At 41.4% G+C, this 23,645-nt stretch overlaps 1 protein-coding gene across 2 annotated transcripts in view; it reads right to left on the bottom strand.

Moving 5' to 3' along the window:
- The window catches only part of VCAN (versican), a 114,218-nt gene extending 91,887 nt beyond the window's left edge, over positions 1-22,331 (bottom strand). The window contains exons 1-5 of one of the 2 annotated variants that reach the window (XM_028114490.2): positions 22,051-22,331; positions 11,124-11,199; positions 5,446-5,820; positions 1,876-2,050; positions 1,663-1,790 (exon numbers count right to left, since the gene is read on the bottom strand). In XM_028114490.2, the coding sequence (XP_027970291.2) occupies positions 1,663-1,790; positions 1,876-2,050; positions 5,446-5,820; positions 11,124-11,193 (748 nt within the window). In that variant the 5' untranslated portion in view covers positions 11,194-11,199; positions 22,051-22,331. The remainder of the gene's footprint in view (positions 1-1,662; positions 1,791-1,875; positions 2,051-5,445; positions 5,821-11,123; positions 11,200-22,050) is intronic. The other variant, XM_028114491.2, reaches the window with a different exon arrangement.
- Between the last annotated feature and the right edge of the window lie 1,314 nt (positions 22,332-23,645).

Genomic DNA, 23,645 nt, shown 5'->3' with positions numbered 1-23,645 from the left:
CAAGAGTTTTTATCAATTCAAAGTTCAGCCAATGGCCTTTACTTCAAAGAGAGGCGTACACTTCAGTAAAGGAAGGAGAGAGACTTTACAAGAGTGATCTTCTGATCTTCCTCATTCATCGCCAGTCGCAAAGGCCTCTCTAACCTCCCCCACCACACCAGTCCAATTTCAGGTCAAGAGAGAAAAGATCAGTGTCCAAAGATTTGCAAATTATTCCAAGGGACAACAAACATGGGAGAAAAAATTTCCAGAACACTGTCACTGTAACCATACTGAATATCCTTCAGAACTGTTAAATTCCTTCTATAAAACAATGAAAAACCCTGTTACTCTGCTCAGAAATTTCAGTCAGTGTTTGAATTAGTAGTTATACTGATTCTTCTGCCTTTCTCTTTCAACTTTTATATGCCCAAACAAAAACATTCAAATTCTGTGTATATATACATATATTTTATATTCAAAATTCAATATATATATATTACATATATATCATAGGTTGGATTTTGTATGTTTTCCCTTCGTCCCTATGCAAAAATGGAAAGGGTTACTATCTGAAGTTCTACTTTAGAAAATACATTTACCAGTTTAAAGGTCAGTTATAATAAGAATGTTAAGATGCTAGCGAACCCCACTTAAGCAGCCTTCTGGTAAGCCAGGCTTCTTATTCAAATTTGGTCAGGGCATTAGGAAAATATAAGCTGCTTAGTTTGTAGCTTTCAGCCTCTGAGGTGGTTTATTCAATTCACAGAATCACAGAATTTTAATGTTGGAAGGGACCGTGGAAATTATCTAGTCCAACCTCTTTATTTTACGCATAAGAAAATTGAGATTATCCTTTCTATATGCACCCAGCCAAAATTAAAAGTGTAACTCAATTCAAAACTCCCCCTTATATATTTAGACTTTAAGCTGCTTGTTAATACAAAGGAGACTCCATTTCAAAAGTCACAGAAACTTCTGTTCCATGTGTCTATAATAAAACTGTACTATGCCCCTTGGATGCCACTACTGAACTCATACTTGTCTTTAAGAACCTCTAACTCAAACCAAGTGAGAGTTGATTGTGCCAAAATCAATCAGGCTCTAAGCATCTTAAAAGCAAGGCCTCTATCCTCCCTGGCTTCATATCCCTAACAACTAGCAGAGCACCCAGCATACGGTTGGTGGTTTCTTTAATGAATGAACAATTGCCCTGAATGTTAGTGCAGCAAAGTTAACAGGAAAAGAAGTAAAACCTGACAATCCCTCCTGGGCTAGTTTCAGCTATTTAGTTGGGCTTTGGGGTGTTTATCAGCACTTGCATTCACAGTGGTTTGTCATCACAGGACTTTACCTGAAGTTCTCACAAGAATAGGTACCACCCGTACAGGTTTCTATTCTTAAGGCTCTAAAAGTGTATTGGAAACAGTCCAACAGCAGCATGCCTGAAAGAAAACCTGCCATTAACTGAAGACATTTCTAACCTGCCTAACCATTTGCACACTCCTCCTTCTCTTTCCACTTTAATTTAAGCTTATTTCACCACAATCATACGGTCATTTAAACTAAATGCTGCTGCTTGGAATCCAAACAAGTATGAAAACTTGCTCTAGTCCTACGTGCTCCCAGTCTGTCTTCAATTTCCTGAGTTCGAAGGAAGCATTAGAAATGTAAACATCGTACCATCCAGGTGGTCCACGTAGCAGTACACGTCATAAGTTTCATGAGGCGAACGGAATCCATAGGTCCTGACTCCTTCCTTCCCCATCATATCTCCATAACAGCCTACTCGGGGAGCCCGGATGGGATACCTGGGGAAATAAAGGACTAGTAAGTAGCACTTGATTCTTCCTCTCAAATGAATGAATTACAGCCTGAGGCCCCCAAACCTCTCACCGTACGGTCTGATCAGACAGCCAGCCTGCATCACACTGCTCAAATCCATCTTCATAGGCGGCATAGAGCTGCTCTGGGGTTGCTACGACTGCTCCAATATCCAAACAAGCCTTCTGTGCCGCCTCAAAATTCAGAGTATACCTGCTGGTCGCCGCTCTGTAGTGAAACACAACCCCTGCCAAGAGAGCAACAAGCAATCACAGGCAGGTTCAAACACCCCCCATACTTTGCAAAGTGTTTTACTGGAGCAATACATCAAATTCATTGCTCACATGTTAATGACACTATGGTGATCCTTTATTTTCACTTGGTGTAGCACCACACAAAATTATGTGAGGAGCCCCAGAAATGCCGTTCACTCAGGTGTCCTATTCTGCTCCATTAGGAAGTTTCCTAGCCAGGAATTTTCTATTCTCATGAAAACAATCTAAGAAAAAGATTTAAGCCATTAAATCCCAAGCGGTGGAGAATTGTTCTAATTACAGGTAGTCTTCACACTATCATGGGGAGACTGGACAACTAAAGGGAGTTGGTGCTGCAGGAGATACAAAGAGTTAAGGGGGTCACAGGATCAATTTGCCCTACTTCATGATTTTACCCTGGGCCAACTCAACAGAAGCCCGTGGAACATTCACTAACACCACTTCCTCCAAACATAAAACATTTGAGATATTTACTTCCAGAAATAATGTACTAAGATGGCAAAGACAATGGACTGTGTATGAGTGAGAGCTTGTTCCAGTTCCTAATTTGTTCCTTAGCCATATATTGAGTTAATCTCCCCCACCATAAAGTATAACGGATATTGCTTACGTTAATGGATATGAAAGTCAAATTATGTAAAGGCTTTAAAAATGTTGGATAGGCTACGAAACACTACCCAATGTTTATCGTATTCACCATCTGACTAGCATAACTGAGGGTTTCCACTAAGACAGATAAAATGTACAATTTTTATCCCAAAGAAGGCCTGAGGTAAAGTTCCTAAGACTCCCCCGAGTTGAGGCTAGGCATTTCAGTACTTGCTTCAAATTCCACTTTGCTGTATGTTAGGAGTTGCATAATCTAGTGGTTCTTGAGTGGTGCTCCAGGGCTCAAGGAATTGTCAAAGGGCTGACAGAAGAGCAGCTGGGGGGTGAGGGGGGTGGAGCTTTGGTCCTCTCCCCGCACTTCAACAGGAGCATCTTTATTTTTAACTGGAGTAAATATGGTGACTCATTTCTACAAGACTGCAAAGTGAGTCACCGTAAGTACCTGGGAAGTCACTGGAAAATAGAAATTGGGGCAACTGGGTTTTATGGATGAGAATTTATTAAGAGTTGCATTGCCAGGGTGCCTGGGTGGCTCAGTCAGTTGAGTGTCTGACTCTTGATTTCAGCTCAGGTCATGATCTTAGGGTTGTGAGATTGAGTCTGGTGCCAGGTTCCACGCTCAGTGCAAGTCTGCCTGGGATTCTCTCCTTCTCCCTCGGTCTCTCACCCCACTCACACTCTCAGTCTCACGCAAATAAATAAATAAATAAATAAATAAATAAATAAATAAATCTTTTTTTTTTCCTGAAAAGGTCATATTGCCTAAGACCACTTTTTTTTGTTATGCAGAATGAACTTTGGTTTCCAAGATACCTTCCACTCTCTTTTTATTCCTAGTAATTCCCTGGGGTTGACAACAGTCTATATCCCACAGCCTGACTTAAGAGACTGTCTTCCACATGCCCATCCTTAGATTGTCTCCTTCTCCCGAGACAGGTATGTGGCAATAAAATAACTACAGGGCGACAAACTAGCCATGTCATAGATAAGCACCTCTGATAAGTGTCAACTAAAAAAGACCTGCACAGTCACCGAGTAGAGGTACTGACAATTAACATTCGTTTTCCCATTTCTGATATTGCAACGAAAAATTCATCAGGTGCCTTTCAGAAAATTTGTACCTCTATAGAACTACAATAAAATTGCCAGGAAGTATATATTGTGCTATCTGGTAAGTATGAGATAGTTTATTATAATGATCTCTAAGGCTTAAGCAAGAATTCAAACGGTTTTAAATTAGTCTTATGTTGATCAAAGCTTCAAATAGTCCTCCTGGTAATTAAAAATCTTCCATGTGCACTGAAGACTGGCAGTAAGGGGGCACAAAGGGGCCTCTAAGAGCAGGGCAGGGCATATCAGTCGGTATAAGTATCTGCAATTGTTGGGATAATTTGAAGACCTCATGGGGCTAAGGAGATTAAGTGGAGGATTTTCATTGTTTAAGAGGGGCAAGGGGCAAATCCATTGCTAATTCTTTAATGATGAAAATAGTAAGAAATTGTTAAACTCCTTTTGGGATTTTAAAAACATATATATAAATTTATACATAGTGTGTATTTACCACTACTATATATATTTATAATTTATTAATAATCTATATGTTTATACAAGATATAAATATAATACACACAAACATACAAACACACACACAAAGAGAAATAGAAAAATATCAAAACAGTCCTAGGCTAACTAAAATAAATAATAAAAAGGTTAAAAGAATGAAGAGCCCAGGATATTTAGTGGATGCCTGGACAATATAAAAATAGATTGGTAGGAGAAAGAAACAGAATCTGAACATAAAAGGATGTACAGAAAATTAATTCGTTGCATCTGAAATTCAAAGTACTTCCTTTTGGCCACACAAGAAAGTTTTAATAAAACCCTTTGTATATATTTCTGAAAGGTAAATATTTTATAGGGAAATGGAGGGATGGAAGAAAAATCTGTTCCATCATGTTTGGGTATTAGAATTTTGCTTAATAACTTGCCAAAATATTCTGTTTCCAAGAGCTATGGTATTATGTGTGTACCCAATTAAAGCAATTTTTCTTTGCTTTGTCTCCTAACTTAAATTCAAATGACATATAAACCACCACAGAAAAGGGGCTAAAATGAAAATGCCTCATTGCAAGACTTAATGTATAACAGCTAGCGTATTAAAAAATTCACTGAGTTTTATTTTGATGCAGTTCAAATGTTTATTAAGTCTGGTCTTTCTAAGGCACTGTGAAAGGTATCATGATACTTATTAAGTGCTTCATTTCTTCAATGTAAGATGGAATTTATATTTCTTAAAAACAAACTCAAAGGTTTTAATAATCATGGTAGGACAGCGAGAGAAAAGGAGAAAAGGTAGCATGTAAGTATGTGTGTGTGTGTATATGTGCATACACACATATTGTAAAAATTAAACTGTAGATCAGTCTTTATGGTCTTAAAAAGTATCATTGATAGGTTTCAATAATGAAGTAATAATTCTTGAGCTATTTATCATGTCTTGAGGTATTCATCATTTCCGCGATACTGCACTTGCTCTTGACTGTACTGAGTCAGGGAAGTTGCTGTGCAAAAAGTCACCTTCCTTGACCCTTGAAGAAATAACAGCTCATTTTTGGTGAAAGGCATGAGCTGTTGAAATGACTGATATTTCTTGCACTTGCCTAAACCCTGAACTACAGTTACTTTGGGTACCGTTTCACAACACTTCTGAACCAGGTATCATGTTACACTACTGTCTTCCAGACTCAGAAAGCCTTACCATCCACCGCCAACGACACTGTGTCTTGTGTGTCTTCAATCCCGTACATGACGTCGCAGCGGTAGAGACCCGCGTCACTGGCACGCAGTTTGACCATGGTGAGTGAGGCATCACCCACGACCTCGGAATGTGTGGGCACGGACACTCTTCCTTGATAGCCTTGACCAATCTTGATATTCCCATTTTGGGCTACAAGAACCGTAGTCTCCTTCAGATCTTTTCCATTCTTGTCCAGTTCAATCTTAGACCATTTGATTCTGAGAAATTCGCTGGAGGTGTAACTGGGTGGTAAGGTAGGCAGGGTTGAAAAATGACAAGGTAGGTTGACTTTTCCAGAGAGGGAGCCCTTAACAGGTGGGCTTTCTTCCACTTTGACTAGAAGAAAGAGAAAATACCAAATTAACAGTCCTAGAAAACTCAACTGAGTCTATTAAATAAGTGAAGGGATAAGAAACTGTTGCCTTGGTTTGGTTACATCTTCAATATGTGAGATAATTAGAATGATTTTATATATAAAAAATAGTATACAATTTTAATAATGTTTTGCAACGAAGATAGGAATTCATAATGCTCATTTTTATGTACTAAAAATATGGCATTTATTTTGAAGTATTTGTAACTTAGGGTTCAACAGGAACAAAATAGGTGATAGAACAAGGCATGTATAGGAAGGCAGAGACTAGAATCAGTAATGCAAGTTTCAAAGACTGGACTGATGTTAGGAAGAGCAGTTGAAAGGCAAATTTATATCTACAGGTCAGAAGAGGAAAAACTTTTAAGATAACTGCCATATTACCTTAGAGGAAATGAAAATAAAATGCAAAGAGGAAGTGAAAATTTTTAAAAATGTACTTCAGTAGACTGGAGTGAGAGGAAGTTTAACACTTGAAGGACCCTCATTTGGTTCAGTGTTCGAACCAAAGGCTTTCATCATAATGACAAATCCAGCTGCAATCACTTTGCAGTGAAACATTATCTCTCAATTGTATCTTGGGGGGAAATTTTGGTCTGTTCATCTAACCCACCTAAAGTATTAATCTGCATAATGTCTTTCTGTTTAAGCCCTTAAACTTTTAATAAGAAAGAATACCTTGACTGCAATTTAACACTATCACATGCAAAAAAAAAACAAAACAAAACAAAACAAAAAACCCTCAAAAAACTGTTCTTTTACTCTTACAGGAATTCATACCCCTTTCTTTCTTCCCCGCCATCTTCCAGTTCCTACAAATTGGCTAGGCAATGTGTTGGCAATAACAATAGAAATTATGTCAATACACAAGCAGTCCTACTTCATGAAAATATGATGAACAAGTTAACAGTAGCCTCCAGATGGAGTGAAATAATATTTCTTAATTAACAAAATGACGTGTGTCTAACACCTAGTGTGTGTTAGTAGTCAAGGTATTGGTAACATACATCTCAATATAAACATGCATCAGAAATGATACGGCTGTCAACACAGCACTGAGGATTCAGTTGGGGATAAGTCATTTTGAAAACTGCAGGAAGATAAGGAGATACTATGGACTTTAAGAAAAAAATACTCTCGGGGCGCATGGGTGACTCAGTCGTTAAGCATCTGCCTTCAGCTCAGGTCACGATCCCAGGGCCCTGGGATGGAGCCCCACATCGGGCTCCCTGCTCGGCAGGAAGCCTGCTTCTCCCTCTCCCACTCCCCCTGCTTGTGTTCCTTCTCTCACTGTGTCTCTCTCTGTCAAATAAATAAATAAAATCTTAAAAAAAAAAAAGGAAAGAAAAGAAAAGAAAAAAATACTCTCTACTATTAAAGACTGAAATTCAACTTCAAGATGACTGGCCTATAAAACGTTTTATATGATACAAATAAATCTAAAATAACCAATACAGTATTATATTTACAGTATTCGATAGAAATCACTCACATATTTCTAATTTATAATGGTCATTGTTGTCATGCATTTCTTTGTTATCTTACTAATCTATATATAACTTGTCCCAAAACAGGATTTAAGGCACTTAACAAAATTAAATAAAAATAAAATATACTACTAACTGCACTAAGTTAGTCTTTAAGATTTTACTAAGATCATTATCATCTTGGAATATAGTATCAAGGGGACAATTCCATTCTATTAAATCCTTGGCTGACAAATTATCTCACTTAAAGCGAACTCTCAGAGTGAAACTAGTCCAATCACTTTCTACGGATGCTCCACTGAGAGGCAGTGACATTCAAGCTCCCAGCTGGCTGGTTACAGACCTGGGTGGTGAGAAGGAAAAGTCTCCTCACAACTAATCAAGGGATCTTTCAGCTTTGGTATTTATTGGGTTTTTCCATTGTCCCTAAATTAGTTTTAGTTCCTTTGCAGAGTCTAGACCCATCCTATTTCTTTAATTGCTGTCTGCATTGGCAACTCTTAGTAATTTCATGATCTTTTAAATAAATCTATAAAGTCCACAGGGGACTCCCTACCTGATTCATAATCCTTTAATTTGGGCCCTATTAGGGAGATGATGATGACACAAAGATTTTTTTTTTTGCCAAGAATAGGGGTTCTGAGAAGAGAAGGGGTGAGAATTCTATGATCTAAAAATCTCCTAATTTACATTTATCATATATTCTAGGAAATCCCATCTTCCTTCCTGAAGAATTATTTAGATGATTAACTTCACCACAAATAAAGTATTGCTCTTTTAATGGAGAATAAACAGCTTTACCATCAACCTCAATTATGATATAAATTATGAGATTCTTTATCATTTCCCTAAAAAATGAATTTAAGATAAATGATGTTCAACTCTGTAATATTTATTACTAAATTATAATTCTTTTCACAATTTTAGATGTGTAGAGGCAGATATGAGAGTCAGTCAAATCTATCCAGTTTGGTGGTTTTTGAAACTCAGAGCATTGCTCAATAACTGTGCTGTTATGAAAAAATATATTGGAACAAAATGATGTCAAAAGGCAAATTTCCCAAGGGTTATTTATTGTTCTAGATGTTTATAGATAACAAGAAAATTAAAAGCTTCAGTTGGATATAAATACATATGCATATAGAATCCAGTCTTAACAACAGGATTAACAAAAAGCTGTGTGGTCAAGTCTTTTGTGTATAAAATCTTGAGTCTTAATGCACTGGGTCACAAGAACTAAGTTCACTGAATCTAAATATTTTAAGGAAGAAATTTAGTAGTTCAGAAGATTATGTTTATAGACCACGCATGTTTTTAAAAAATGCTACCTGCGAGAACTTGTCTGAAATTGTGAACAATGCAAGTAATAAAAATGAATGTTAATAAAAAGTTCACTGTTCCCACCAGACGGTTTGTGGTCCAAATGAGTATATTGAGGGAGAAATCTCTGAATAATGAATGATCATTTACCCTTCATTCTTTGTCAGTAAATTCCGTGGAGAAGAATGACGTAAATTCCATCTACACAATTTGACCAAACACATACACACACACACACACACACACACACACCTTGGCCAAATAAATGTCAGATTGAGAATATGGGAATTTATTACTCTCTCAGGTGATAAATATCACTCTCTTGTTCATTCATTTACTCATAACTGTGCATGACTCATTTACTGATATTAGAGGAATATCCAAACAACCAAGTCAACACTAGATAATCAATATAATAAGTATTGTTACAGCACAGACCTCTTCATGCATTAAAATAAAGCCAATAACCAGGAGACAAGGTATTCATTAATACTAGTTATTGATCTTTTGAGTGCCTAGGAGTAAGCAGAGAAAAGCTTAAGATGAAAATACTTGTGTTGACTCATAGCAAGTTACTGCAGTGTATCCTACTATGAACTTGGCAACTCTGTTTTATGTGGATCTTATGTTTTCAACTCTTGCCCCTCATATGAAAAAATTAAATTCTTCTGAAATCAGCCCCCAACTAATTACATCTCTTAATCATGATCACATATGTACAAAGAACTTGATTCTTGGCCTAAAGTATAATACAGTGGTTAAGAGCATGGACTATGGAGCTGACTGCCCAGGTTCAACTCCAGGCTCCATAACTAAATGGCTATATAATCTTCTACATTAGCTATGCCTCCAAAGCTTTTGATAATACAGTTTCCTCATCTGCCAAATGGGGAGAATAGAAGCATCTGTCTCACTGGAAAGTTAAGATTCAATACATTTACTATGTAAAATACTCAGAAGAAGGCCTGACATGTAGAAATCATTCAATATTGCTAGCTATAATTATTATTATTTTAAAAAACCATCAAGGGGCTATATCATAAGTGTTTTGGGCTTTTTCCCCATTGTTTGTGTGAGTTCTTTCTTTGTTTTAAGCAGAAAGTCTAAACTCTGTTTTAAGTGCCCTCAAGGTACTCCCCCTCTTTTCTCTATTATTCCTCTTCTGTTACTACCCATATAAACCAACTCCATTTTCCATATTTCCTTTCTGTGTTCTCCCTTGTCACTGAATGCTATTATCCTTCCCTGTCTGTGACCTTCCCCTTTACTTCCTGAAAACACTGAAGAAGACAGCGCCTGGGCTGTCTGGGAATATGAAAGTCTATGTGTGGAACTGCAAATTAGTTCAGAGAGTCTGAAGCATAGAGTAAGTGTGAGAGAAAAGTGGAAGCTGAGTCTGGAGAGGAGCAGATCACTGAAACTCAGGGCAGTATCTTCCCTCATGGACTATGGTCCAGGAATTTGGATTTATAGAACCTTCATTAGGTGAATATATAATTTAAAACTAAGAAAAACAGTGCATGTGTACTTACCCAGTTACTTTGAGAGAGAGAGAGAGAGAGAGAGAGAAGAGGAGAGGAGGGGAGGGGAGGGAAGAAGAGAGGAGGGAAGGGGAGGGAAGAGGAGAGGAGGGGAGGGGAGAAGAGAGGAGAGGAGGGGAGGGGAGAAGAGAGGAGAGGAGGGGAGGGGAGAAGAGAGGAGAGGAGGGGAGGGGAGAGAAGGGTACGGGAGAAGAGAGGAGGGGAGGGGAGGAGAGGAGAGGAGAGGAGGGGAGAGGAGGGGAGGGGAGTGGAAAGGAGAGGAGAGGAGGGGAGAGGAGGGGGAGAGGAGAGGAGAGGAGGGGAGGGGGAGAGGAGAGGAGGGGAGAGGAGGGGAGGGGAGGGGGAGAGGAGAGGAGAAGAGGGGAGGGAAGAAGAGGGGAGAGGAGGGAAGAGGAGAGGAGGGGAGGGAAGAGGAGAGGAGGGGAGAGGAGAGGAGGGGAGGGGAGGGGGAGGAGGGGAGGGGAGGGGGAGAGGAGAGGAGGGGAGAGAAGAGAAATATAGATGTGGGTAGAAATTTGGCTGTCAGCCTGTCTTTTTGACTCTTCTCGAACTCTAGCCTCCTGAGGGTTTGATAGGCTTTCTTTTCTTTATAGGAAAGTCTTTGAGTATATTGAAGAAGACAGATTTTTAAAAATATGTCCAATGCCATATATGAGCCTTTTTGCAGTCTGAAAGTAATCTGGGAATTTACTGAAAATCCATTCGCTTCTTTAGCATTCTTTTCATCATTTCATTTTGATTGATTTAAAACCATTTATTAAATAAGAAATAATATTTTAGCTGAAAGTGTTCAGCACTATAAATCACTAAATAGATCAAAATTAATTCTTTATTCTAGTGGCCCCATATTGCCATTCTATGCCCTAGTACTTACATTTTTCTTTCACTAAGCACCAAAGAAATTGTTACCATACTCACCTTTATGTAGTGCATGGGTTGCTATTAAGGTAGAGCACATCCATAAGATGCTCTTTATATTTATCAACATCTTGTTCTAGAAATGAAGAAAAACACAAAGAAAATCATAAGCATTCAGGTTTGTGGTGGGCCATAAATCACATGCTATTTGTGCAGTGTATGTAATAAGAGCACAAGGAGCAGCTCCTCTTAGATTGTAAAAACAAGATAGAACCTGTAATAGGAAAAGTCATCCCAACACTTTAATTATTAGTTTGACTCTCACCCAATGCAGTTGTTACCAAAATAATCCCAGAACCCACTTTGGGAACATACAACAATATGGATGTGAGGGACAACCACAACCGAGTAGGCTGTAGAAAGAACAACTGAGACCACAGCCCGAGTAACTAGTGGCTAGGAACCGGCACAAAGAGGGAGGGGTGACCATAATGTCTATTTAGGAACAGGAAGCTGGTCACAGATGGAGCAGAAGAAGATGGGGAAGCAATAGGCAGAGATGTTGAAAGAGAGGGATTCATATCAAATGTGAGGTAGGAAGGAACATGGTGGTGGTTCCCGCACATGGTATCAAAACAGGGAATAAGGACTTCAGCAGGCTTTTTAAAGCACAGACTCAATTTAGTTTCTAGGAATCTGAACAAACAAAACAAATGTGTTACAACGAGTTGTTAATTACAAAAAGACCAGTGCTTGCCATGAGTTTTAAAGTAGTTTCAACAGTTCCTAAGTCTGAAGGGTGAAAAAAGAAAGAAAAACTCTGTTCTGAGAGTCAAGAAACCCTGCCCTGGCTTTGCCATTAATTTATTGTGCGACTTTGGGGAAGACATTTAACAGTCTGGGTCTCAGAATGGTCCCTTCCAGCTCGAATTTCTATGAAGCTGTAATTATGAGGCAGATAAGTACCAGTGTTGGGGACCATCTGAAACGCAAAGAGCCAATCTCAGAAGAACTGCAGATTATTTGATCCCCCCTGGTTGTTCCTTTCTCAGCTACATTTAGAACTGTTCTGTAACGGTCCTTCTTGGTTGGCTACCCAGCAGCCATTCTTCTTTCTCCTTTCTAACAAAATTCCCATTCCATTCTCCTGTCTACCCTCCTTCACACACCTTAGAGGAGCCTGAGTCAAACCCAGCCCGAGGGAATGATCTTGATTATCTTAAGTCGGTCACACTGCTCCCATTCCTTTCACCAATGACTGGTTTTGGAAGGACTATATGAGGCAGTCTTAACTAATGAGATGTGAGGGGATCTCAGCAGGGCAGAAGGGATGCTCCTGGGAGAGGGACATTCATCTTAAGAGTAGAAAGTGAAATTTCAGGTTGTATCATAAAAAAGCTATTAAAGAAAATGCATTCCATGAGTATTAACTGAATCTAAGAAACCTTTTTATAAATATACTTATAAACAATAATTTCCTATCTTCACTAGAGAAAAAATTGTCCTCAATTTTTTTCACTTTTTCAGGAAACTTTTATTTTATAAGCATAATGTTAAAAGCCTGGTCTCCACCTGAATTCAAATTCTGAATCCTTTACTAATACTCTGCAATTTGGGGGTAAATTACTAACTCTCTCATTTTCAGTAGCTTTTTAATTGTGAAAAGTAGTACTTAACTATTGGAGTGAATGTGAGGATTGATAAAATAATGCATATGAAATATAGCTCAGGGATACACAGTGTATTCAGTACTCAATATTTCTTACTAAAATTACTAATTCAGGTTTTCTACAGATACTCTCTTCCTGCTTTCATATCACTAATAGTAAAAAGAAAAGTATTTGAAGCTGTTGGATTTGAAAATTATAACCTTGGTTGCCACTACAGAAGCAGTGGATAAGTTTATGCTTATAATAAATTGCTCTAAAACTTTTTTCAATGTGCTTTGAGTCATTTCTTGTAAACATGTTTTATCTTCTCTGTAGAACAGAGCTAGTATCACATTCAATTTACTAATTCCCATAATATTCCCATAATATTTCCACAGGGCCAGCTTCAGAGCAGACCTTGAGGAAGGTTTATAGACCAAATGCAGGACTATTGCCTCCATTTCCTATTCTGAAACATACTTTGAAGCCAAGGGCCAACAGTCTCTTATGATTATGGGAAAGTAGGCTAATTAAACATGAAATACATTTAAACCAGTCCAGTTGACTATTCATCATGTCATGATAATATTTGATGTTTGTCAATATGTGGACATCGGTGTTAGATCTCATAACAAAATCAGAGAAAGTGTGACCGTGACCCAGGAATGGGTCTTCTGCATCCTAATTTCCTCTCTAAGACCAATACTCAAAGTCTAACTTTTTGTGCCATGCTTCAACCTTACAAAAGTATCTTTTTTTTTAAGGGAGGGGGGGAAAATGGTTTTTCATCTATATAACAAGTATATTCATCACTTGCCTTAAGATTGCCCCAAGACAAGGCTAGCGAAGGAAGCCCCTGCATTAAAAATACAAGGGAGAGATCAGTCATGTCTTAAATATATCTACATAAATATATTTTAACAAATTCTCAACATTCAAAAACTAGAGTTTTCACAGTAAGTCTCAGATCTCTTTTGACAAATCAGATCAAACAACTCTAGGTCCATATTCTTGCTGACCAGTCATCAGCACTAGGCAAGGAGCAGGCTCTCACCCTGGCTCTGTGTACTCAAGGTCATCACTTGCCCCACTCGGCTTCTCATCCATTTCTACTCCATTCCTGTTCCCTTTAGGCACCTGATTTAAAGAATGGTCATTTATTTCTTTAGTAAATATCTCAGAGTGCTTTTACTGATCTTAATTGCCTTAGAACTACATTTCTGTGGTCTCTTCCTTGGCGTCTACAGGCATTCATTCTATTTCTCTAATTTTCTTAAGGCTATGTCCATGTTCATGTTGTTAAAGCACACTATTTACCTTCTGCATTTGATCTTACTAGATAAGAAACTTTCTAAAACCTTTCTTTTTTTTTAGTACCACTCTAACCCCCCACTTCTATTCTTCCCTCTTCCATGTCTTGTAAGCATAATCTGCTAGTGATAACGAGTCTGTCTGCATAGAAAGACCTAGGAGATATGAAAGCCAGTGGCTATATTTAGCCTTCACTCCAGTGAAATCAGTGAGAAGAGGAGAAAGTCATCAAACAATCAAGGCACAGCTGACTGAAGCTGTTTAATTGCCTGAGAGACAGAAGAGACAAGGTTAACAGGACTCCTATACATGACAAATGTCTGCAAAAAGGGTAAGGGTCATGCCAAGGATGGGCTGCCTTGAAGAAAGAGAGCCAAGGTTCTAGTAAACAGATATTTAATATTCTCCCTTAATCCTCCCTTAATCTTAGGGAAGATCCTCTGAACAAAGGGTGACTTAAGGACACAGACATAGAGATTTTGTCTTCTTGTCTTCAAATTAGTTACCCTAGACAACCAACTGTCTAGGACACCTCAACCACAAGGTGAATATAATGAGTACTGCCTACCATCTTGCTCCTGGGTATGTTCTCACAGGAAGAATCACCGCAACGCAGAGGGAAATATCATGGTTTAAGCAGGACATCTTATAAATTTATTTCACAGGAGTAACTGAGCCATGTGAATTTATCATTAACCTGTGACTGGATTCCTGAATCGGGACATAGATAAGCTTTCTCATGTCATTGCCCCTTGGTACTAGCCTTTTCTCTGCCTGGCTAACTCCTTCCTCATTACTCTGTCTAAAACACTGCATTCTCTATTCCTTTTGCCATGCTCTGTTTTCATCCCAGCACACAGCACATATCATTTTATTTATATATTTGGGAATTGCCTTTCTCTACTCACCATAATATAAGCTCTGGGAGAGTAGTCTTTGATGTTTTGTTCATTGCTCAGGACACTCAATAAAATATGCTCTTTTTTTTACATAATAAGATGCATATTATAAACACTGTTTGGTACATTCCTTTCTTCATTTAAAATGCAGGGTATCTTAGAGAATGTTCCAAATCAGCAAATACAGGTTTTCTGGGTTGTTTTTAACAACCATATAGTTTTCCATTAGATGAATGCAGCATCTTGTATTTCACCAGTTCCTATGATAAGCCTTTAAGCTGGCTTCATATTTTTGCTATTAGAAACAATGCTGCAAAGGGCATCCTTGTCCATTTGTCTTGGGTGACATTTGTGCCAATATCTATATGACAATGTCCAGAAGAGACTTGCTGGGTCAAAGAGTATATGCATTTTTTTAAATTTTCTGGTAGCTCTTACCAAATTATTTTGTAAAGAAGATGAACCTATTTATATTGTCACAGTAGTATGTGAGAGATTCACTTTCCCCCACAACCTGGCTGACACAACCTTCATCGAAATTTTTTATCTTTACTGCTGTGATGGATGAAAACATGGTGCGGTATATCATTGTTTTTCAATTACTATTTCTTTAATTATGAATGAGACTGAGCAATTTCTCATATGATTAAAAAAATATTTGTTCTTCTGCCAACTGCCTGTATTTCACATTTGATATTTTTTGGATGGGTTGTGGCCTTTTACTTATTTGTAAAAGTTCTTGGTATACCAAAAAAGAGTTATTAGCTCTTTGTCTCTCATCTGTTCCAAATGTGTTACTTGTTTTTGTTAAATAATTTAATTGTTATTTACTCATACTTATCAGTCTTTTCTAGTATGGCTTCTGGATTTTATCTTTTGCTTAGAACAGGTTTCTCTACTTCTATTTTATTATTTTAAAAATCCTGTAATTTCTTCTAGTTTTTTTAAATTTTATTTTAGCTTTGAGAGAGAAAAAGAGAGAACATGTACAAGCCGGGGTGGGGCAGGGGGCAGAAGCAGAGGGAAAGAGAGATTCTTAAGCAGGCTCCACACCCAGGATAGAGCCCCACATGGAGCTGGATCTCATGACCCTCAGATCATGACCTGAGCCGAAACCAAGAGTAGGAAGCTTAACGGACTGAGCCTCCCAGGCGCCCCCTCTAGTTATTTTTTTAATATCATTCTCTACATCTCATATTTGGTCATCTTAACTTTATTTGAGGAAAACAAATGAAGTAGAGATTGACTCTCATTCTGAGTGGACCAATCAGTTGTCCCCAAATCATTTGTTGAATAATCCTTCTTTTCCACTGAATTTCCATGTCTATTCTAGTATATTTCTGGACTCTGTCTCCTGTTAAGTGAAACTAGACAATTCTTAAAGCAAAATGCTCCTATCTAACTCACTTTATAGATTTAGTAGGAAATATGTGATTTAGGTAATAGTGTTTTTATTGAGATTATAGAATTAGATCAATATGAGTCCCCGGGATATAATATTAACACCACTTATTTGTATAGTTTTCCATTTGCCAAAGCTTTCCCACAGGTATTCACCGTTTTGATGTGTATAACTGTATATGCATTTAATAGATTCTGACATCAAGCTTTTTGATTCCAAGTCTAGTGATCATTCCACCACACCATAGGTAATAGCAACTCAGTAATAAGAAAAAATTATTGTCACATATTACATATGTGTTTATTATAAGCTATGTAATCTCATTTTTACAGACATAAGCACCTCTTAAAATTCTTAAAAGAACAAGGTAGGATATATACAGATACAGAAATGAGGTAAATTTAAACATAGATGTGCATTCACACCCTTTTATAGTTGATAGATCTATCCAGAGGAGTTTCAGGAAACATAACAGACAAACACATTCAACAAAGTCACTTTGCCCTGACCGCTGAAATACAACCACCCTGGCACATTCAATGATAAGAACCTAGCAGAGTAAAAACAAAACAAACAAACAAAAAACAACCCAAACACTGGAGAATACATATAAATACAATATAAACACATAAATGTACATTTATGTATTTATGTGTGGGGGGAGTGGGTGTAATTTACTAAATCTAGGCTACCAGAGGAAACAGGCAAAAACTCACTAATAGAAGCAGAGCTTGACCAAGACATTTATCTCTAGGGATTTGTCTGCCTTCCGCTCAGGTCATGATCCCAGAGTCCTGGGATCAAGCCCTGAATCGTGCTCCTTGCTTAGCAGGGAGTCTGCTTCTCCCTCTTCCTCAGCCTGCTGCTCCCCCCAGTGTGTGCTCTCTCTCTCTCTGACAAAATAAAATAAAATAAAATAAAATAAAATAAAATAAAATAAAATAAAATAAAAGACATTTATCTCTACTTCTTGTTCTTTTTTTCTTTTTTAAAGATTTTATATATTTATTTGAGATAGAGAGAACAAGCAGTGGCAGGGGGAGAAGCAGACTCCCCACTGAGTGGAGAGGCTTGATCCCAGGATCCTGAGTTCATGACCTGAGCCGAAGGCAGCCGCTCAACCGACTGAGCCACCCACGCACCCATCTACTTCCTCTTGTTCTGATTCCCAATCAGAGAGAGTACCAGCCTTGTGTTTTCTGGTAGAGACTTATGCAAAATTCAGCATGTTTTCTCAGACTAGAGCAACTCACCCCCAACAATGAGTGTGAGTCCTCACTGGTTTCTCTAGGTGGGGGTGAAATAATCACCTACTATGGTATAGTCACTGATTCTTCTCAAGAGAACCGTGTATCTTGAGAAGTTGGGTCAGTCATAGGGCAATATCCCATTTTAAATATCATGTCTAGTGATGTCTGTCAATGAATAAAGTCAACAAAACTGTTGAAACTGCAGTAGGAAAGAAAAGCTTGGTTTTGTGACTATTGGAAGATAGCCTTGGTGGGTCTTTATGCTCTCAAAGGCTCTGAAGCTCAATTAGTGATCATTCATCAACCACAAAGTACTTATGCATAATAATGTGAGGAAAGAGAGAACAAAGACTATATTTTTAACATTAATCATATTTAACCTTAAGTTAGCTTTTTAGGTCCTTTGCAAACAGAATTTACAAGCATGAAGACATAGGTATCTTAGAATATCAGAGACATTCCCCTCCGGTTTGCAAGCACAGAGAAAAATTAGAGGAAACCTACACCTGTAAGCATATAAAGCTAGGGGGGATTCTTTTCAAACTTCATTTTTTTTAAGCAGAAAAGTTATTTAGGAATAACTTTTAATTTATCTACTAGGAAAAACAAACTAAAAGCTTGAATTCTGACATAAACCCTTAGATGGTCTCGTTCTTATCCCTCTTTGCACCACCCCCAAGATTAAGGACTGTGGACTTCCTGCTGGAGGAAGTAATTGCTCAATCACTTTGGAATCCACGGGAACCCTTTGCTGTATTAGTTTGGACAGACATATACAATTGTGAAATCTTCCTTTTTTTACTGAGAGATCGCACTAGAAGTCAGTCCCTGAGACCTTCTGCCTGATATGCTCTTATATCCAAGTGACATATTCTCGGAACTGGGAACAGATTTCATCTCAGAAAACTAGTTGTTGCTCCCATTGATGCCTTCCCATTTTTATATTAAACTCACAACATCCTATTTCAGGACGTCACATGAATATTTTCATGATAGCTTTGGCACAGTTGACAAGCAGTACTTAAAATAATTTAGGTCACAGCTTTTAGAAGGAGTCAAAAAGAAAGGGAAAGTGTATCAATTAGATAATCAGAATTTGAGATCTCAGAGATCCTTAAAACCCTGTTCTCTGAAGTAAAGCAAGGAAGCAAGAGAGTTTAAAATGCAGCTCTAAGTGGCAGTGTCTAGACTGCGCCACGTTCCCCCAAGTTACTAGCTCCGTCGTTTCATAAATGTGTGCTGAGCTCCCACTGTGGGCCAAACCCGTGCTAAGGGTCCTGATGCACAGGGACTGAGTTACACCCGCAGCCCCTTAATGTTTGCGCTCATTGGAATTACATCAGTCCTGTCAAATGGCAATCGTTCGCCATTCTAGACGCACGACAGTCTGGACGTGATTATCCTGTAATTGACTAAAAATAGTCTTTAAACCTACTTGAACGTATTTTAAGTCAATATATGGAGTACAGAATAAACTCGTGTCATTTTTCTGTCAAAAAAGTTTGCTTGGAGTAAATCTTTACTTCCTGTTGCAAGGCAAACACTCCTACCGCTCCCAAGAAGCAAGAAAAATTGTTTTCACATTATTAATAAGAGTGTTTAGCACCTCCTGGACCTAAGTCGGGTAGCCGCCAGCAGCAGCCCGAAGCCTAAGCGCGGAGGCCGCGACCGCGGAGCTTCCACCCGTGAGCCCCGCCCAGCCTTTCCCCGCCCCTCCCCGCCCCCGCCGAAAGCGCAAGGCCCCGCCCCCATTGGCTTCTGGGCGGGGACCCGAGGCGCCGCGCCAGCGTTCCGGCTGGGCGGACTGCCGGTTCGGCAGAGCGGTTGTCTCAGAGCCCAAGTCACACCCGTCTCTGGCCGGGAACTAAAGCCCCAGCCCACGTGGCGGCGGCTGGAGAACTCCGGCGTAGCGAGGAGCGCCCGGCGCGGCTCCTACCCCGCGCCTGCTGAGCGAGTTGGGCTCGGCCCGAGGCCCCAGCCGCTTTAAAAGGCTCGTTTCTCCCCTACCCGTCCATCCTGGGACGCCGCTTTAGTCGCATTTGTTGTCACTTATTAAAATATATCCTAAAACAAGACGCGAAATTCGGCCTCAAACTTCGAAACGTACCCTACCTGTCCTCTCCTGTTTGCGTCCGTCAGCCCCATCTCCGCTCCCTTCTTCTTCCCCCTTCGTCCCCTATCCACTTCTTTACCCTTCCCTTCCCTTCTCCTCTTTTTCCTCCTGGCGCACTCCTTCCCCCAAAATTTCCATGTTCGATGTGTGTATTGAAATTGATTAAGTTTAAACTTTGGATTAGGGGCCTTTCTTTTGCCATATCCTGGGGCGGGGCCCTAGTATTGGGTTCAAGTGGTCAAGGGCCTTAGTAAAGTTTCCAAAAGTAAAGCATTCTGTATTATATTTCTTAAAGTGATGCGTAAATTGAACAACAAGCCCTCCAAAACCTGGATTCGCCCCTGGCCATGTGTGTTCGTCCACCAAGTTTCAGACTTGGCCCAGAGCGCGGCGCACATCCCCGAGGACTCGCGAGCTGGCGCTTCTGCACTTCGCAAAGACAAGGTCTCCTTTCAGGGTCCTCCAAATCCCTAGATTTACGTCGCAGAGTCTGAAATAGAAAACTTAACGACTAAAGGTTCTTCATCTTGAATATATGGTTGTAAAAGTGGCTCGCTTGGGGTTTTCTGAGGGGGGAGGTGGGGGGCTCGGTTTCCTCCACCTGTGCTACACTTCTCCATTAGGGGGCGCCCACACCCGCCACAAAACACCCTATTCCTAGACATCTGGGTTCTGCAAGCCCTAAGCACGCCTACTAGGGGCAGATCCGAGGGAGCTCACTGCCTCTCTCGCTCCTCCCTCCTAGCCTGCATCCGCGGACCGGGGAGGCAGGGATTTCACACTAGCCATTCATTTGTCAGCCGTGGGGGAGGGGACGCAGGAGCGAGACTGAACAGAGGCTGGGAGAGGGGAAGGGAGGCAGAGAAGATGGAGACAGAAGAGGGAGACACAAAGATGAGAAACGGGACACAGCGAGACTGTCTTTCAGTCTGTGGGTGTGTGCACGGTGCGACAGCTCTCCAGGCGTTGCGTAGATTTCTTCCCGCCCCCCACCCCCCGCGCAGCATCTCCCCGGCACAAGCAGGACTTGCTGGGGCGCAGCTGGATCGGAGAGTAAATAGTTTAAGCTATGACACTATTTCTAACCCGCTCTTCGCTGCCTAACACACAGACCGCTCCACGCCCAGTGACACAGACAGCAAGCCGGGACAGCCCTGTGGCCCCCATATCCGCACGCACTGGGAATGTCGCCCCGCGGCGCCCACACCTCTGTAGGGTGGCGAGACGCTCCAGCCTAGGGCGTCCCCCGGAGCTCCCGGCACACGTTCTCCCTGGCCGCTGGATTAGCCAGTAAAGTTGCTCAACTAGGGCGAAGAGCTGGGAGGGTGTGGAGAGATGGAAGGAAAAGAAGGACCCGCTTTAGTCGGGGCGAGAAGGCTGGTCCTAGAGGCCCCAGATTCGGGTCCCCGCGCCACCTTTGTCTAGAGAGCGCTCTGAGCGCTGGTTTGCTCGTTGAGACCGGAGTGGAAGCCTCCACTTCGCTCTTCTGGGTGAGAGAAAATTCTTGCACATCGCTGATGGTTTAAGGCAAGCTTTTCCCGCCCAGGCGCTTCCCAGACCGCCGCGGCACTCCAACAACCCCACCCCCATCCCCTGCTCCCTCCCGGCCGGCCCCTGTGCTCCGCGCGCAGGACAAAAGAACCCAGGGGCACCAGGGAGGGCCTTGACAGCCCCCAAGTCTCCAAAGAGACGCAGCCCAGGCACCCCGCACATCCCCCGGCCGGACCTCTTTCCAGACTGCTTGCGGGCAGGGTGGGGGGAGGGTCAACGTCCGCCCAGGTCCCGGGTTGCTGCGGCGCGGGATCGTCCTGTCAGGAGCTGCCCTGGAGCAGCATTCCAGGAACGCCGGGCACTGACCACACACCAGGGGCCCGGGAGCCAGGTGGCCCGCACCGGGGCGGCTTCGGGGACTTGCAAGTGGACAAGTCTCCGGAGTCCCCATTCAAACTTTTGCCTCGAGCAGGTTAACAAAAAAAGCTCAAGGTGCCAGCGGTCCCTCCAGCTCTCCAGCTCAAGACCCCAATACTTTTCTAAGGATTCTCTACAGTTCTCTTCCCTCCCTTCCCCCAATTCCGTTAGTCCTTCTACCCCCACCCCATTCCGGGCTTCTTTTGTCTGGATCTTTTCAGCACCACGGTCCCTCGGTATTCCTCTCTCCAAACGTCCTTCTGAAAGTTACCTGCATTTTTAAAGTGCATATATTTTCTTAACTTCTCCTCACAGCTAGTTCTCTTTGCCTTAATTAAAACCTCCTACCAATTAAAATGTACTTCGTTTTTCTAAGCTCGCTCGTTTTTGTTGGTTTTTTCTTTCTTTCTTTCTCTCTTTTTTTTTTAAAGGGGGAACAAAAGAAACGTGATTACCTTGAAAGGCGGCTTATTGCAGTTTGGGGGAAAAACCACTGCAGCGCTGCGCGAATGGGCTCGGTGTTGCCGGGGCGGGTCACATAGGAAGCTCGGTGGCCTGGGGAAGGGTGCGGAGGGTGCGGGACGGTGCTGAAGGATGCAGGAGGATGCGGGGCTGGCCGCAGATCCCGGTCCCAGCGCCTGTCCACAGCACCTAATGTTCGCGGCTGTTGCTCCCGCCCGCCTGGAGTTCTTCCCCAGAAAGGCTCGGGGCAGCTCGCCTGCAAGTTCAAATGCGGGTTGTGACACCCATCATCATTATATCACTGTACCGTCAGCACCGAGGAGGAGACTCAGCGAGGAGGAGGAGGAGGAGGAAGAGGAGGAGGGTTCATTCACAGGCTCCTGAAGCGCTCGGCAGCTTCAGCCACTCCTAAGAGCCCAGGCTTGGAAAGCAGGCAGAGGGGCGGAAAGGCAGCTCCCCGCGCCTGCGGTAGGGACCGCCTGCCTCCCTCCCCAGGCACTCCCACCTCTCGGCGTTTCTTCCTGACAAGAAGTACCAATCGGCTAGGGGACAGCAGCGCTCCCCATTCAGCGACTCACTAAGTAACATCGCGCTGTGCGCACGGAAACCACTGCCCTCCCACCCCTCCCCACCCCCACTTCCCCGCCCCCTGTGCTGCCAGTTCTGGGTTAGGGGAAAGGAGCCCCCAGGCTCTGGTGGGGCAGGCCAGCACTAGACAATTGCGCACCCTCAGTTCTTCTTGGGAGCGAATGAAACTCTGTAAAATCAGCAGAGAACTTGGTTACAGCGTGTTTACGCGGCCACGGAACCTGCCTGTGCCATCCGAGGGATGTGTCAGGCTTGCGCCTCCGGCCAACCTGAAAGAGACACTGAGAAAACCAGATCCTTCTAAGACGTAGAGGGAAAGTGTAAGAACTGCCTTACCCGGGAACTGCCCAAAGGGGAGCCCGACGTCATAGCGCAATTTACAAAGACCCTGGTAATAAAGGCTTGGACAGGAAATTCCCCGAAGCAAATCCCCTGTCGGATTTCAACAGATTGTCTAACTCTGCCACAAACGTACAGAAGTCTAGATTTTGTTTTCTTCCTTCTTCCTTTCCCTTAGTTTTTCAAAGTGTCCCTCATGGTAGAATATTTAATAATTTTTCTGAGTAACAGAGACTCCTTGGATGTACCAATCCCCTTCCTTGTGGTCAGGAAATGGGACCACAATCTTTCTTGAGTTTTTGTGATTTTTGTTTTCAGCCAGGCTGACCAACTATGTAAACAACATCAACACAAGGAAGAGTCCCCTGCATTGTGTTACAAAAGGTTTCCTATAGGACCTTAAGAGAGCAAAGGGTCAACCAGTTGACACAAAGGATTTCTCCCTCTTAGAAAAGAGGGACTTTGTATTTTCCTTTTCTTTGAAGTCAAGTATGAGTTTATACAATGGGAACAAAATAAGTCCAAGGTGCACATCAGTTTCAACATGGGGGATACTGGAGTGGATAGCAAATTTTTCTTTCTACACAAACATGGAAGTATCCTCATGATTTTTCTCTCTGAAGTCTCTACTTAGAAAATTATATCAAATACAACAGTGATG

Source organism: Eumetopias jubatus, unplaced genomic scaffold (assembly GCF_037043125.1).
Source record: "Eumetopias jubatus isolate StellerSeaLion01/CBP00866 unplaced genomic scaffold, mEumJub1_p1.0 scaffold_5, whole genome shotgun sequence".
Lineage (NCBI taxonomy): Eukaryota > Metazoa > Chordata > Mammalia > Carnivora > Otariidae > Eumetopias > Eumetopias jubatus.
The sequence above is the reverse complement of the archived record's forward strand: the minus strand, read 5'-3'. Positions and strand labels throughout refer to the sequence as shown.